This window comes from Anopheles stephensi, chromosome X, assembly GCF_013141755.1.
Source record: "Anopheles stephensi strain Indian chromosome X, UCI_ANSTEP_V1.0, whole genome shotgun sequence".
NCBI classification, from domain to species: domain Eukaryota; kingdom Metazoa; phylum Arthropoda; class Insecta; order Diptera; family Culicidae; genus Anopheles; species Anopheles stephensi.
Genome location: NC_050201.1, coordinates 14,481,604 through 14,497,245, shown reverse-complemented (window position 1 = coordinate 14,497,245; position 15,642 = coordinate 14,481,604). Strand labels below are relative to the sequence as shown.

The 15,642-nt window shown below is 50.8% G+C and overlaps 4 protein-coding genes across 10 annotated transcripts; 2 read left to right on the top strand and 2 right to left on the bottom strand.

The window, feature by feature from the left end:
• Positions 1 to 633: 633 nt before the first annotated feature.
• Positions 634 to 8,040, top strand: LOC118509815 (UPF0565 protein C2orf69 homolog). 6 transcript variants are annotated; one of them, XM_036050972.1, is made up of 6 exons: positions 644 to 1,748; positions 1,810 to 1,874; positions 5,084 to 5,404; positions 5,472 to 5,704; positions 5,773 to 5,914; positions 5,975 to 8,040. In XM_036050972.1, exons 3-6 carry the CDS (start codon positions 5,132 to 5,134, stop codon positions 6,833 to 6,835), a joined length of 1,509 nt encoding a protein of 502 aa, XP_035906865.1. In that variant the 5' UTR covers positions 644 to 1,748; positions 1,810 to 1,874; positions 5,084 to 5,131; the 3' UTR covers positions 6,836 to 8,040. The 6 variants fall into 6 exon arrangements, with proteins under 6 accessions (XP_035906893.1, XP_035906875.1, XP_035906865.1 ...); XM_036051000.1 differs by lacking the exon at positions 1,810 to 1,874 and having other exon boundaries at positions 634 to 931; XM_036050982.1 differs by lacking the exon at positions 1,810 to 1,874 and having other exon boundaries at positions 634 to 1,748.
• On the bottom strand, positions 2,251 to 4,503 carry LOC118509837 (TWiK family of potassium channels protein 18). The gene is made up of 2 exons (XM_036051033.1): positions 2,817 to 4,503; positions 2,251 to 2,533 (listed from the first exon to the last, which is right to left on the bottom strand). The coding sequence occupies exon 1, from the start codon at positions 3,865 to 3,867 to the stop codon at positions 2,818 to 2,820; it is 1,050 nt and encodes a 349-aa protein (XP_035906926.1). The 5' UTR covers positions 3,868 to 4,503; the 3' UTR covers positions 2,251 to 2,533; position 2,817.
• A 231-nt stretch (positions 8,041 to 8,271) lies between the features above and the next one.
• On the top strand, positions 8,272 to 14,577 carry LOC118509768 (sterol regulatory element-binding protein 2). Its single transcript, XM_036050910.1, has 5 exons — positions 8,272 to 8,929; positions 9,008 to 11,909; positions 11,998 to 12,112; positions 13,558 to 13,728; positions 13,799 to 14,577. Exons 1-5 carry the CDS (start codon positions 8,800 to 8,802, stop codon positions 14,147 to 14,149), a joined length of 3,669 nt encoding a protein of 1,222 aa, XP_035906803.1. The 5' UTR covers positions 8,272 to 8,799; the 3' UTR covers positions 14,150 to 14,577.
• Positions 14,358 to 15,201, bottom strand: LOC118509845 (transcription factor 15-like). 2 transcript variants are annotated; one of them, XM_036051046.1, is made up of 2 exons: positions 15,019 to 15,201; positions 14,358 to 14,955 (listed from the first exon to the last, which is right to left on the bottom strand). In XM_036051046.1, the coding sequence occupies exons 1-2, from the start codon at positions 15,141 to 15,143 to the stop codon at positions 14,655 to 14,657; spliced, it is 426 nt and encodes a 141-aa protein (XP_035906939.1). In that variant the 5' UTR covers positions 15,144 to 15,201; the 3' UTR covers positions 14,358 to 14,654. The 2 variants fall into 2 exon arrangements, with proteins under 2 accessions (XP_035906939.1, XP_035906947.1); XM_036051054.1 differs by having other exon boundaries at positions 14,358 to 14,931.
• Positions 15,202 to 15,642: the final 441 nt, after the last annotated feature.

The window sequence follows — 15,642 nt, the reverse complement described above, 5'->3', positions numbered from 1 at the left end:
TCTCTGAAGCGCTGTAGTGAGGAACGAAAGAATGTGCATCAGGAAGCAAAGTCTTTGTAAGCCCTTAACCAGCAACAGCCAGATTCAATCAGTAAGAAAGTTCAACAATTACAGCAGGAGCAGTGCATTCGAGCACTAAGCTCTGCTCGAAAGCTTCGCAAAGGAGCTTTTTATGCTGCTGCCACAAGCCCTTCTCTTAAAAAAAACAGGAGTTGTCGGTTATTCGCAATTTGTTTCCTTTTCTTGTCTCACTTCTTTGTTCGTTTGTTGGCTTTTAAAGATTTGAGCATGTAATTAATTTTCAATACGCTTTTTCAAAATCATTTCAATCGGTCTATAAGAACTTCTATACATATTGAATATGAACTTCTAGTGACTTTTTTTTAATTTTTTAATAATTTAAAATTCTACAAATACATTGCAAGTCGTTTATTTTTATTTTACATAGCTAATTGTGTTATAATTCTTTAAAAATCAACGTTTTAATCATTTATTTACCCAATTTTAAACATACGCGCCCAACGAGCTCGCTAACCACCTACCGTAAACACGCACGAAGCGCTTTTTGGCGGCAATATGGCGCCGGTTGGCGGCTTGTTGACGTTCGGAATGGCCGCCCGCGTTCCCAGCACCGTTTGGCAACACTGAGCCGCACTGGTCGTGTGTGCGTGTGTGCGCAAAGCTGTGTGAACAACATACAACAAGCGAAAAGTCTGCAGCAAACACACAATAGACGTACACGGTGTGGAAGCAAAAGCGCGGCAGGCGAAGGAAAGCCAAACAAAAAAGCGCACAAACCGAGCACAACGATTTTCCCGACGAAAACCGCGTACCGCGGATTGTACGCGTCCCTCCTTTTTTCCCCAGTTGCAGGTGTGCCAACACTTGCCCATACAGGAAAAAAACCGGTACAGAACGAGTGTTTTTGTGTGTGAGTCGAAAGCAGCCTTCATCCAATCATTACTATTGTTTAGTGACAAATCCGCGCGATTTGTTGTTTGCAGTTGAACACAGCTTACGTGCGTGTGTGTATGTGTGTGGGTGCGTGTGAGTGTGTTTAGGCGTCCCAAATTGTGCACGCAGAGAAGGGAAGAGAGAGGGCGAGTGCAGACAGTACGGACCGGGTGCAGTTGTTTACGCCTGATGCACACACTGCTCCGCGTCCGGTGTTTGTGCGTGTGTGTGTGTGTGTGTTGAGCGGTGGAAAACAGGCAGGCCCACTTCCGGTGGCCAGTAGCGGTACCGGAACGGGACAAACCGAACTAAACGGAAGAATGGTGCAATGTGGAGCGTCCATTTGCATGGTATAAAACAAAACAAACCGACCAACACGCGAAAAAGCGGAAAAGTGGTCCGAACGACCCAGCAAGGCGCGTTTTCCACACCCGTCCGCACTATGAGTAGCGGCTAGGGAAGGGGGGCAGCGGAAAAAGGCGGTGTGTGTGTGCACAGTTTTACCTTGATCCTTGATTTGGGTGGGAGAAGAGGTGGAAAAAAACAACAAAACGCACACACTCACACAGCGATAAACGCAAACAAGCGCAGTGAAAACAGTGAAACCGTAAAGCATCCGACAACAGATCAACCTTTTCCATATCCCTGTACGCGAGGGGTCATCCATCACACGCACCACCCTAGAGTGGGCTGCAATCAACGGGGGAGGTGAAAATTCAACCCCCCCCCCCCCGCCCTTCCTCCCAACACCACCCCCCACACACCCGTCGGGACGCTCATCCGTTTTTTGTGTGGTAAGTAAGTAGTGGAGCGAAGTGCGCCAAAGATTTTTAGCATTGTTTATGTTCTTTCTAGCATTCTTGCCAGGCGTACCCAAGCATACCGAGCCACACACACACAGGCACAAACACACGGACAAGGTAAGCGGTGGTAACGGACGCTCTGGAAGGAAACGCACGCGCATACAGCGGAAAGCGCGCACCCACATACCAAAAACAAAGCCCGCATCGACATACACACAGACACACCCACACATGCAACCGGACGCGCGCAAGCTTCTGTTTTGCCACTTCCGAAATCGAACACCCACTTCCCCTTCCCCTCTCAGGGGGGCTCGATTCGTCAAACAAAATACTCCGGGATTAGAAAAGTGGCAGCGGATTGTGCCCTGCTGCAGTTGACCGATTCGCGACACTACTCATCTTGGCGTAGGCAAAGGAAAGGCGCGCCCGGCGTTGATGGAATGGAAAGCGAAATGCTGATTGTTGCTGGACAAACCTCTTGAACGCCAGGAAATCGATTGATTGAGCGGGCTTTTATTTTTTGATGAACGTGCAATGATTACAAAACATTTTTTTCTTTATCCTTTTGTTTTTTTTTTTTTTGTAGCTCCACGTTTCTTCCACATTTGTTGTGGTTTGTTGGGCACTGCTTCTGTGTACGCTTATACGCTTGATAATCCTGATAAACAAAAGTTGTTACACTACTAATACATGAGCGTTTTACGGCTAGGAAGGCATCATATCATGCATAATCTCCTGCTGCTGCTGCTCCTTAAACATTGACATGGAATTGGTCACTGGAAGTAGAGCGAACGGCATTTGTCAGTGTTAGTGTTGAGGGATGAATTCAGGTGGCGGATCACAAGCGCCTCTTTGGAGGCTCTAAGCTGAATTATACCAGGCCCCCGTTAGAGGAGGATTAGGACCAAGTAAATGATCTAATCTCCTAGGACCTCACAATCCGCTTATAGGACGATACTCTTTAAGGCACCAGGAGAGAAACTCCCCCCCCCCCCCCCCCCCTAAGCATCCGCTTATACTATGATCCGCTGAGTTTTCCTTCACCACCCACACACCCACCTTAGTCGTAGTACTGCGAGTCTTTCGTACCGCAGCACTTGGCAAACTTGGCGCTCAGATCCTCCAGACACAGGCGCGTATCCTCCTTGATCTCCTGCATCTTGATCCGGACCTCCTCCCGCATCAGTATGTAGCACATCGCGACCAGCCCCATCCCGAGCAGCATGTACACGAAGTTGATGACCAGCTTGGTCGGTTTGCCGCTCTGCGAGTCCAGTATGTTCGCGCCCGGTACCAAATCACCGATCCCGATCTTGCACAGGCTCGTCACGCAAAAGTAGGCCGAATCGAGGTACGTCCATTTTTCCCACTCGGCAAACATGATTGTACCGGTGGCGATGTAGATGGTGATTACCCACAGGCAGGCGGTCGTCGGTACGATGATACGCTTCCGGGGCGCCAATCCACCCGGCCCTTCCTCCAGCGCTAACCCACCGTCCTCGTCGCTCCGGTGGCTACACTCGTGGAACCAGGTGTACAGCCATTTGAACGTCGACGCTAGCACCTTGCCCATGTTCATAAAGTACAGTATGTACAGCGGAATGCCGAACGTGGCGTAGATGACGGTCGCACCCTTACCCCAAGCCGTCCGCGGCACCATATTACCGTACCCGATCATCGTAAAGACGGCGAGACAGAACATGAGCGCGGCGGGAAAGTTCCACACCTCTTCCGGCGACCGGCCATCGTACCCGCGCCGTATTGCTTCGGCAAAGTCGTCCTGGTAGCGTTTCAGCACGAGATCTGCCTCGTAGTGCCAGATCGAGCTGTTGAACAGGTTAAGCTGCTCCGTGACGTCCCACAGTTCGGCGGCACAGTTCCGCCGGAGCGTGACGACATGCTCGATCAGCGGGTTCGGTTCCTGCGTTTCGATCGACATGAAGCTGGCGGCACCGACGAGCGCGTACGCCACTATTAACCCACCCACCCCGACCTGGGTGCACATGAACGCGACAAACTTGCGGCAGCAGTCCTTTACCTTCTCGCGTGGATCGCTGATCGTGGTGGAGGATGAGCCGCGGCTCCGGACGGACGAACGTTGCCGGATCATTTCGGTTTGACTCGTCGCCTGTGTACGGGTTTATCGTGTTTTCTTTCCGCTTTCCGCAACCACTAGACTGGCTGGAACACAAATGCTGGCTGTCCCACAATAACACACACACGCTCACACCAGACGTGTGTGGCACGTCCCGCTCCTCCCGGGTCCTCGTGACAGTGGGTGAGGTGTTCCTTGTTTTTTTTTTTTCCTCTCGGGGCGGAACTCACATCCCCGGTAGTTCACAACACGTTTGAATGTTTCGGATGAAGGAGACGATTAGTAGATGGACACTTGCCCGTGACTGGATCGCATGACGACGATGTAACGAGTTGTGGTGTTGTGAAAGAGGGTGAAAATACACACACACACACACACACGGACACGGATAGCGCACTGTGAACAGCCGACCGTGCCAGAGTGTATCTATGTTGCGCCGAATGCTCTCCGTCTGTTTGTAATGCTGAGTAAATTTAGACGGGCAAAAACAAGAACTAATTTTAAACATTCGGTCTTGGGTTTGGTCTGATGCGCGCGCCCTTTACTTCCCTTTCCCGTTCCTTTCAACCGTCCGTCCACGCCATCTGCAGCCATTACATTCGGACGGTAAAGAGTTTGAGAATGCGCGCGCGCAGACTGGCAACGCAGCAGACTGGTTCGGAAAGATCGGATCGGGCATATTGATGTTGGTTTCTTGTCTGCGCGGTTTCGTCATGCGACCATTCTTCGCTTTGCGTCGTCGGAAGCGCCCTCAGAACTTTGCGTCACGTGTTAAAATGGTTGATCCGGTAGCAATCCGAAAATTGAACGATGGTCGATAGGTTTTTGGGTCATTTTGTTCCAACATTCCATTGGAAGCTAGTCAAGAATTATGTACCTTTTCTAAAAAAAATAATGGTTCTATGCGAAAGAGACAGAGTGAGAGCGTCTGTCTGGAGAGTGAGTGAGCGAGCAGAAGCTTGTAACTATGGAAACCGGCCGTCACATGAGATGACAGGCGTCGCAATAATCTGCACCCCGATCACAGTAACCGTTTGAAACCGTCTGGCTGGCTTCTCGCCTTTTGACCACCGATTGCCGCCATTTTCGGACGGTACGTCAGTCGTGATACATCTAATATTGTGTGGGAAGCATTCAGTGCAGAAGATTAATTGGTGAAGTAAATATCCACAGACGTTTAATTTAATTCGTACTAATGTATTCCATCTGTGTCTCTGCTTTCCGCTTCCAGAGGTTTGGTTGATGTGCACAAAAAAACCCCCCGGCAGCCCGATAAACGATGAGTAACGTACGCTGCAACGAGCCGCCACCAACGGCAACCACGTCGCTCGCTCCGAAGGATGCGGAAGCGGACACCGGACCCTCGATTGCACCGGTACAGCCACCGGTGGTGCAGGCAAGCAGTAACAAGGGTACGCCCTGCCGGATCAATGGCGTGAAGGGCTACCAGAACCGTACCAACAGTATTATCTACTGTCCACCGTTGCTGCGCGGCAGCAACACGTCGAAGGACAAGTGCAGTGCAATCATTTACTTCGGTGGTGATGTGCAGGTAGGTTGGGCACGTATAGTTGCAACGCAACATCCAATTCATGCTTTCCCTTTTGTCGCACCGGTAGGATATCCCGGAAAAGATGGAATCGAACCGGGACAACAAGAACTACATTAAATGGAATTTGGAAAATACGGCACTGCTGCTGCGCGAATCCTTCCCCCAGTCGCACATTGTCGTGGTGCGTCCGATGAGGATGGAGTACAGCACGTTCAGCTGCTTCGATAACTTTGTGCGGGGCAACAACGCTGGCATACCGGACCACACGCCGATGCATTTTTCCCTGCAGCATCTCGAAGAGTGAGTGAAGAGCTGCTCCGTTCTGCCGTTTTTTTTTTTGTTTTGTTACTGACGATTTGGCTTTTCAGACTGCTGATAAATCTCACGAAAAAGCTAACGAAACCAATACTGGATCAGGACTTCCTGCTCAAGCTGCTCACCGCTTCCAGCACCAAGGGTTACGGTAGTGACGTACAGCCGTGCAAACAGAGCAATGTCGATATTTTGCAGGTAAGCTTCACGGAACGCGTTTCGCGAGCGCTGAATAAGGTGTTCTCTTCTCTCTCGCAGAGCAATATCTACGACGGAACCGGTACCGAGACGTCCGAGCCGAATCTGGCGGAACTGTTGTGGTGGCGGGAAAATTTAAATCTCGACAAGGCGAGCCTAAAGCTGATCGGTTTTAGCAAGGGTTGCGTGGTGCTGAACCAATTCATCTACGAGTTTCACTACTACAAAACGCTCACACCGGACGACAGCACGATGATGCGGCTGGTGTCGCGCATCAGCGACATGTACTGGCTGGACGGTGGGCACGGCGGTGGCAAAAACACCTGGATCACATCCCGCAGCCTGCTGGAAACGCTCTGCCGGCTGTGCATCAATGTGCACGTGCACGTCACACCATATCAGATCCAGGACGACCACCGTCCGTGGATCCGGAAGGAGGAGAAAGCGTTTACCGAGCTGCTGAAGCGGCTCGGGGCCGCCTTCGATCGTCACCTGTACCCGAGCGAAGCGAACTCCACCAACCTGTACACACACTTTGACGTGCTGAACCGATTTCGGCAGCACCAGATCAGTCTGTTCTCGCAGCAGCTACACCAGCATCACCAGATCCCGCACGTGCAGCAGCAGCAGCAGCAACAGCAGCAGCAGCAGCATCACCATCATCCCGGTGCCGGTGGTAACTATCCGCGGCCACCGCCGCCGGACGACATTGACGACCAGGAGCAGCAGGGCATCGGTTCGCCCGGGCAGGACGAGTACGCGGTCGGTGAAAGGATCGTGAAGCCTGCCATCTTCCACGAAGTAGACGACAGCGATGGGGAAATTGAGGACGAGGACGATGTACCGATGGTGGCGGCCACGGTCACCGCGATGGAGATGGTCGACGACCACGGTGATAATAGCATGCAGCACGACAACTGACAATCGGGACGCGATTGTGCGAACTTCATTTCCGTATTCATTTAGAGAAGACTAAGTTTGGCTATTTTTTTTTGTCACACACCCTTAAACCCTTCGAGACACACACACAAGATTGAGGTTTGCCATGTTAGATTTTACCGGATGCATCCCCTCTCCCTTACATATGCTAACCCACACACAAACACACACGCACACGATTCGAACCCGTAATAGTATGGGTGGTGTAGGTGAATCCGCCATCTCCGCCGATCCGCCATCCGAATGGGCCGGTCCCATAGTACATTCGATCCGGTTTCTTTCTTTTTCCCAGGAAGCATTTAAACATTTCATCTGTCGTCTCATGGAAGGTATTAGGTTTAACAATCGCCCTTTATAGAAGTAGCAGGATAAGGACTTCGGGTTAGCAGACGGTGCAATATGATAAGGCGATGCGCACTAAAACGAACAAAAGCTCTCGATCAATGAGTGTTTGTGTGTGTGGGTGTGTATGTGTGCTCTTGTATGGATGGATAGGGATGTGAGTTCGAGGGAGAGAAAGAGAGAGAGAAAGAGAAAGAGAGAGAGAGAAAGAGCAATAAGGGATGAGCAAGGCATTAGGGTATTCCTGTATTAAATACAATAATATGCTAAACATTAGTTAGCAACATCTAGCCGCCTCTAGCTGTTGCTGTGGTTATCGTACGCCCATGCCCAGCGTTTGGGGTCGGTTAATTAAACCATAGATGGTCATTGAAATCCAATTGAAAGGGACTACTTTTAATTTCCAAAAAAAAAACAAAATAATTCCTCGCGGTGGTATTGCAACAATAATTTTAAATTTTGCGAATAATGTGGGCGAATGTGATGTATGTAAAAATGTGTGTGTGGGTGTGTCCTGTGTGGCTGTATACGTTTCCTTCTGGGTTAATTATTATCGTATCTAGCCTCTATGTATAATAAGGGAGAGGGAGCTTTCTTTTAATCGCGCAAGCATGCTTTGCTCAATTTCACTGTAAATTTGTCTGTATTGTGTAAGTTCTCTCATTGTTTTTTTTTTATTTTAAAACCAAACAAAAATTATAAAAAAAACACACACAGACAGATGGCGCGGCTCCCATACTCCCATATTCATCATCACCCATTTTAAATCCTCCACTCGTAGTGGAAGTTTTTAGTTTCCTAAATTCCTCTTAATTACAATAATAAAATATATTTTAATTATAGCACCTGTGTAGCATACATGTTTTCGGAGCTTCAATAATATCAAAGCGAAGTTCCTGCACAATGCACAGCAGGACTATACATTTTATGTACAGATTCCACCAAAAAAGGCTCTCTTTTTCTTTTACAATTTTTAAAACAGTGCTGCCGCGTGTGTCCTTTCGATGAGGCACGCCAACTCGCCAGTATAAACGGGCGGATCGGTTTCAAATTCACACACCTCGCTGTCAACATAATCAAAATAAAGGGGACATGCTCACAACAACGGTCAACCGAGCATAAAACATCATCACTGTGTTGCTGCCTACTGCAATAAACCTCCCGAATTTTGTGTTATAAAATCTTCCCACCGTTTCAAACCCCAAAAACGGACAACAATCAAACGTGTGCATCATTCAATAAGTGTGTGTGTGTGTGTGATTGTAAAACAGACACGGAACAATTGCATTCAGCGTACGACGAATATGCGCCGCAACATTGCAGCGGGGCTGATGTTGGATGGCGTGACGTCACACGGGTGGTTAGCAATCGTACGATGCTAAACGGTGGCCTCTGATTGGTCGAGACGGTATGATCTGATGTTTTGCGCCGAGATCGGGCACAACGTCAACAACAGCAGCCACCACACGCAGGAAAAGGTGTTTTTTTCGTCATCGAAGCAGCACGTCGAAAGTTTCTTCACATTCTGATACGTTTACTAGTGGGAGTAATTTATTTATTGTATTAGTAAAATAAAAAGAAGCGTAAGAGGAAAGGCGAAAACAATGGATCAAGACCGCGGGTGGAATGATCCGTTCCAACCGCCGCCCGGGTTATTCTTCTCGAACGGTAACTTCGAGGAGGAAGACATCGGCATGAACGATATCAGCGATATTGGCGACATCACCGATATCTGTGAGTATTTCTAATGGTGTGCTTGTGTGTGTGTGTTTCGGTTGTAGTCATTCTTACCGCCCGTTGCATCATCCACAGATCAAATGAACGAGGAAAAGCTACTCAACATTATGGGTGAAGATTTCCTCACCAACTTTGGCTGGGAGGAAACGCTCGGTGATCCGTCCGCTGCGGCCAACGCACTCCCAGCGGCAAACGGGTCGAGCGTCACGATCAAGGAGGAATGTCTCGCACAGGAAGCATCGCCCGGCCCTTCGAAAGGCGAGCCGATGTTTCAAGCGTCGGCCGGTGCGACCCCGAAGGAACCGGTACTGCTTGCACCGAAACCAACCACGCCGAGCAGTGTTCCGTTGCTGTCGCCCAAGGAGGAAAAGAAGCTGGTGATGTGTGCGCCAGCGATGCTACAATCGATGCATCCTGCGTCCACCGCAGCATCCCAGCCCCACGTACAACACGTCCCCCAGATACATCTGCAGGCGGGGAACCATCTCGTGGCGCGCTCTGTAATACTTGCCCCGAACCGCAACACCGTCACCTCGTCGGCTGCTCCATCAACCGACACACCCACCACCCAAACTACTTTCCTGTTGCAGAACGCCCGCACACCGGCCGTCACACAAACCTACACGAAGAAGATCGCTCCGGCACCAACGGGTGTTGGTGTGTCGGTTGCCCCACAACCCACTGCTACCCAACCACAGCCAGCACCGACCACCGCCAACCTAATGCCCAGCATCACGAACGTACGCGTGCAGAACCTGATGCCGCAACTGATCACGCTGCAAACGGTGGACAAGCAGTCCGTGTTCCTGCCGGCCAACACGCCACTGATCTACACGAACGGGAACGTTCATTCGATTGCGACCACGGCACCGGCCGCTAGTATGGTGACGGTGAAACCCAACCCGAACCTGCACACGCTCGTTAACACCCCGAACGGACCGATCCTAGCCGCGGGCATCCCGGTCGTGCTGGATGCACCGGCCCAACAGCAACCACCACAGCAGCAACCCCAGCCACAGCTCGCACCGGACGTACAGCCAAAGGTACAGCTAAGCCGACTGCCACCGTCCGGCGGTGTGCCGAAGGTGAAGGAGGTGAAACGTTCCGCGCACAACGCGATCGAACGCCGGTACCGTACCTCCATTAACAGCTGTATCGTCGAGCTGAAAAACATCGTTGTGGGGGTCGATGCGAAGCTCAACAAATCGGCCATCCTTCGGAAAGCGATCGACCACATCCGGCATCTGCAGAAGCAAAACAATCTGCTGAAGCAGGAAAATATGGCGTACAAGATGCGGTTGGCGGATCAGAAACATTCGCTGAAGGATCTGCTGGTCGGACAGCAGCACCTGGCGGATGAGATGATGGTCGGTCCGATAACGCCGCCGCGTAGCGATGAATCGAATCCGGCTTCGTCGCCGGCCCATTCGGACAGCTCGATGCCGGGATCACCGTTTACCGGATCTGGGTCGCTTTCGAGCGCTGGCGGCGACGATCTGCTGGACGACGAGATGCTGTCCGGGCTGGGTGGTATGTCATCGAACGCGCGGCTAACGATTTGTATGTTTATGCTGGCCGTTCTGGTGGTGAATCCGTTCGGCAGTTTGCTATCGCTGGCGTCAAGCGAACAGCCCGAAGAACTTGGCACAACGCGACGCATACTGGCGGTCGAGGAATCGTTGTCCTGGTCCCGACTGTCCTCTACGCTGCTGCTCGCACTGGTCAACTTTATGTTTCTGGCGTTCTGTCTCGTGCGCATGCTAGTGTACGGTGATCCGATACTGCTGCCCAGGTCCCGGGCATCCACCGACTACTGGAAGCACAAGCGTCAGTCGGATGTGGAGTTCCGTCGGGGCAATGCGGACGCCTCGTACCGCGAGGCGAAGCTGTGCCTGCAATCGTTCGGCCTATCGCTCCCGTCGACACGGTTCGAGCGAGTATCGACCACGGCCTGGCAGTTTGTGCGGATGTTTTTCCACCGGCTGTACATAGGCCGTTGGTTATCGCGCCGCACTGGCGGGTTGTTTAAGCCGGAAGGTGAGCGTATGCATGCGTTACACTCGGCACGGGAATTGGCATTGCTGTACCATCGCCTAAATCAGCTGCATCTCGTCACGAACCGGACGGACGCGAACGGGCTAATGATGAGCCTGTGTGCGGTAAATATGGCCGAAACGGCTGCATCCGTCATTTCGGTGGACGATACGATCGAGATCTATCTGCTGGCGGCACTGCGCGTTAAGCGAAGCTATCCACGGCTGCTGCAGTACTACTGCCGGTACTATCTGGCCCAAGCGAAACAACTGGCAAGCGATCATACGAGCCGACGGTTCCGGTGGCTTTTCACACCGTACGGATTCCGCTTCCTGACGACCAACCGGTTCCGGTACGGGGAACGTACCGACGGTTCGACCGCCCTGTTCACAACCCTCTGCAACAGTGCCGATCCGATCGAGTACGTGATGCGTGAGTATCGGCTGAATCTGCTCCAACAAGCACTTCAACTGTTGGTGGGATCTGGCCACGAGCGTACGGTACGTGACGGTGCATCGAACGGTACGGGTTCCCCTGGGAAAGGAAACACCGGAACGGCCGGTGTCTTAATCAACGGAAAGGACACGAAAGAAGACCATCACGGCAGCAAATCGAGCGAGGTGGCGGACCTCTCTTCGACCGGCAGTGGCGTCAGTGGAGACATCCTCTACTTCACCGAGCTGCTGCAGGATACGTTTGGGCTGGAAAAACCGGTCCCGTTCGATGGGTCGTGCAGCGTGCACGGGCCGGAGTGTTGCTACGATGAGCTCGCCCACTGGTGGTGTAATTTGCTGCGCGTGGCTGGATTTTGGCTGCTCGGCGAGGATGAGCTGGCGGAAGCGATGTACGTGCAGGTGGAAACGGTACCAGCCGCGTTGCACCAAACGGAGGATCCACTGCCGCGTGCGTTGCTGCTGGCGTTCCACGCCAAGCGTGGCCTGATGTAGGTTTTCCCATGCCCCTTTTTAGGACACGTCCTTTAGCTTGGTGGATTAATGAACGGGGTTTGTTTTTTTGGTTTTCTTTTTTAGCAACAAGACGGAATCTAGCGTTGAGATGATATTTGCCAACTGCAACGCTAGCAGCCGCTTCCTGGAGGATAGTCTTACCGGCAACATCTGCAAAACTCCGAGCCGTTTGAAGCTGGTAAGTTGGCGTAGAATATTTGCGTTACTCTTATTATGAGATACTGGTGTTTGAATGTATGTAGTCCAAAATATATACAGACGGAAGATTGTACAGAAGTTAGTCCTCACAATTACGAAGCACGAATACTCTTTAACCAGTATCAGTTTGAGGCTATCAACTTTCCTCTGTCTATGGGCACGGTTTGAAAAGAATTTACGGATTGAGTTATGAAATGTCCTAACTAGTCAGTCAATATTCAAGTGAAGTTGGTTCGTTTGTTGAATACAGGTTCTGGGAGTCTTCTCCAAGTAACAGGACCGGGGCTCAAATCCCATGAGCGTGAGCGTCTAACACGTCTTAAGAGACCCTCTTCGACAGTTCAGAAAAAAGTCAGCTTCTTGCGATAGCTGCTGTTGAGTGGATAGGTTTCCTTTGACTGAATATCCTCAATATTCTTATTGATTGACGGTACGGACATTTAACCCAATTTAGATGAAGTATTTGAAGATTGCATAGGTGCAAACAGCTATCTGTGCATCTCCCCCAACTGAATCAGCAACTTCAAGGTATTGTGCTGTCTGATCTCGATACTTAGGTAAGCCTCTGCTAGTTCGGAAAGCCTTAAAGCAAGTCTCAGATAGTCCACTTTAGCACCGGGATAAAGAGGAAAAATGTCGTCTCCCTTTTGCAGACCCTAGGTTGTCACTCTAAAAACCTAGTAGCCTTGACTAAGATCCGAAGATTTGTTAAATAAGATTGCTATTCCGACTCAAAGCAAAATTTTTCAACGCGTGAGGAATCAGTTACTAAAACGGGGGAAAATCGGTCTTTCTGGACGACCTCAAACCATATGTCATGAGTTAATCCCTGGAACGCATCAGAATGAAGGTCTCTATGCCTTGATCCCTCTTGGAGGACTTGGCCTGATTCCCATGACTTCCATTATACCCGTAGCATGATAATCTATTTGAGGAAGCATCTTGATGTAGCTACACTATGAAAAGTTAGAGTCTAAGGGGTCTACAAGTTGCACGGCAATAACCAATAGATCCTGAGCTTAGAAGATTAAAGCCAGTAAGTAGTCATAAAATTTAAGCAGCCTAAGTAGTTCTATAAGAAGATTATGAAGCGTGACAAGAGTTGGGCCATAAAGTTGACGCTACCATCCCCCCCCTCATATCAGCACAGAACCCGTACCTTAGGTAGAGCAAACGATTATCTTCCGGTCCCACCTTCGGGTGCATTGTAGTTGCATTGCACTTACCGTGTTGGCAAGAGGTGCAGTACTTCTGCAATGCAACCCGAAGGTGTCGAGCTTCTAAACCGAGTGGACATTACCATCGCGCGGATCTGTCCGATTTGCCGAGTGCGTGCTTCATTCATTGTGTATTACTGTAGATTATGTGTAGACAGCATTACTAAATGTAAGCCACTTGTTGCATTTCTTCCACCCAACCCGACAGTTATCGCAACTGCTCGCGTGCGACTGGTTGCTGGAAGCGCGGACCGCGCTCTGGGAGATTGAGAAGGATACGCGGTACAACCAGCAAACGCACCAGACGGTGCCGGGCAAAATTTTGGCCGCCTTCCAAACCGACCTGAACCTGCTCCGGCTGGTGACGAGCAAATTCCCGGTAAGTTCCGGCAGCGGTTCATCGTCTCGGTTTTTCGTGCTGAACTTACCCTTTTTTCGTTTCCCCGCAGAATGCTCAGTCGCGCGTATTCCTGTACGAAGCCGTCTGCCGGTTGATGGCTGGTGCCGCACCCGGTCCAACCCAACAGCTGCTCGATCGCAGCCTGCGGCAGCGTAACTCCCGCTCGTCACTGATCTGCGGCAAGGATCGTTCCGCACAGCTCGAAGGTGGCCGTGAACGGGCGGCCGCACTGTACGTCGCCTGTAAACATCTCCCAGCACCCTGTCTGTCGTCCCCGGGCGAACGCGCTGGCATGCTGGAGGAGGCGGCCAAAACTCTCGAAAAGATTGGCGATAAAAAGCGGCTGCAGCAGTGCTACCAGCTGATGAAATCGCTCGGCAGCGGTAGCGTGACGAACTGAGGGAACCCAACTTTTTCATTTGTCTTATTTTACGATCGATAACAAATGTTTGCTCCAAGCTCTATATGTTAGGATGAAGAACGGCAGGTGCTATTTAATTTTGAAACACACAACTAAATATCTACATCCTTTAATCGGAATAGGATAGGACTCTTTTGCTTAGTGGTTTAAATGGTTGATGTGGCTCTCATCCTGGTTGCTTTTTTTATGGGATGGGGGCACAAAGTTGTAACACTGAACTGGATTTACGTAGGCACCTTATGAGTTAAGACTTTATTTCACGCGGCTAGCAGCACACAGCTCAGATCAGATTGTACCCACTTGACGCAACACGATTAAGATTTTTAAACTATTATACAAAGCTTTGTGTGTTTTATGTATTTAACGGCTTAATAAAATCCGCGTCATAGAACACGTGAGTAGTAGTAGCCACAGAGCAATGGAAATAATTGTAGAGTAGCTAGCACTTGTAAAGGGTTTTGTTATGCGTTAAAGGAACGAATCATTAGCACTTGTCGAACGTAACACAAAACGTGCAGATTGATTGCCGGTACGATGAGGACGTGTCCGGTTCGTCCCGGCCGATGCTGGCTTCCTGGTCCGCTGGCTGCCTTCGGTTGATTGTGTCGACGCACGGCCGCTGACTGTTCCCCGTGACGAGTACCGCGATCAGGTGCGAGATGTAACTCTTCGCCAGCCGTAACGTTTCGATCTTGGAAAGCTTCCGGTTGTGTGGTTCGGTCGGTATCAGCTGGCGCAGATTGTTGAACGCCGAGTTAACGCTGCAAATGTTCAAACGAGCAATGCTATTTTTTTATCACAACTGTGTGCCGGTAGGGTAGCGTGTTCGAGCGGTTCGTGGCTGTTACCTGTGCGTACGGTAGCGTTCCCGTGCGTTCGCCTGCAGCCGCTGGTCGAAGGTGAGCTGTGGATCCTTGCCCGACTCGCCGGACGTGCTGGTGCTGCTGGTGCTGCGTCGATTGCGGACGCTCATCTTGCGGAACCAAAAACCGCTCGGTACAGGGTTCCGCACAACACACAACCGTGAGCGCGGTTCCGTTCAGACTGAATGCGACCTTCCCCTTGGTTGCCTTCCAAAAGGGGTTCGTGGGTGCGTGTGATGTGAGTGAGATGACCAAAAAAAAAAAACACCCCGGGAAAGAGAGAGAGAGAGAGAGAGAGCGTGCCACAGGCACTTGCCACAGTTGGTGAAGAAATTAAGTCATTGGGTAGACGACAAGTTTGTCAGCAAAACAAACGTAACCCCTGTCGGTGATCCGATATTTATGGGTTAATGAGGCCGGAACAGATTTCTGGTGAGCGATAGTGCAGATGTGCCGGAACGTTCCGGATACACCGGTTACATCTTTGCTCGTGATCTTCCGCGCTGCCAGGGGTCGGCAATCGAGGCATAGGATTCGATATCCAGCCCTGGTATGAGATAGACCTCCGCCGTTACCATTTCTGCCTCCGGGAATCACCTCATAAAAGAG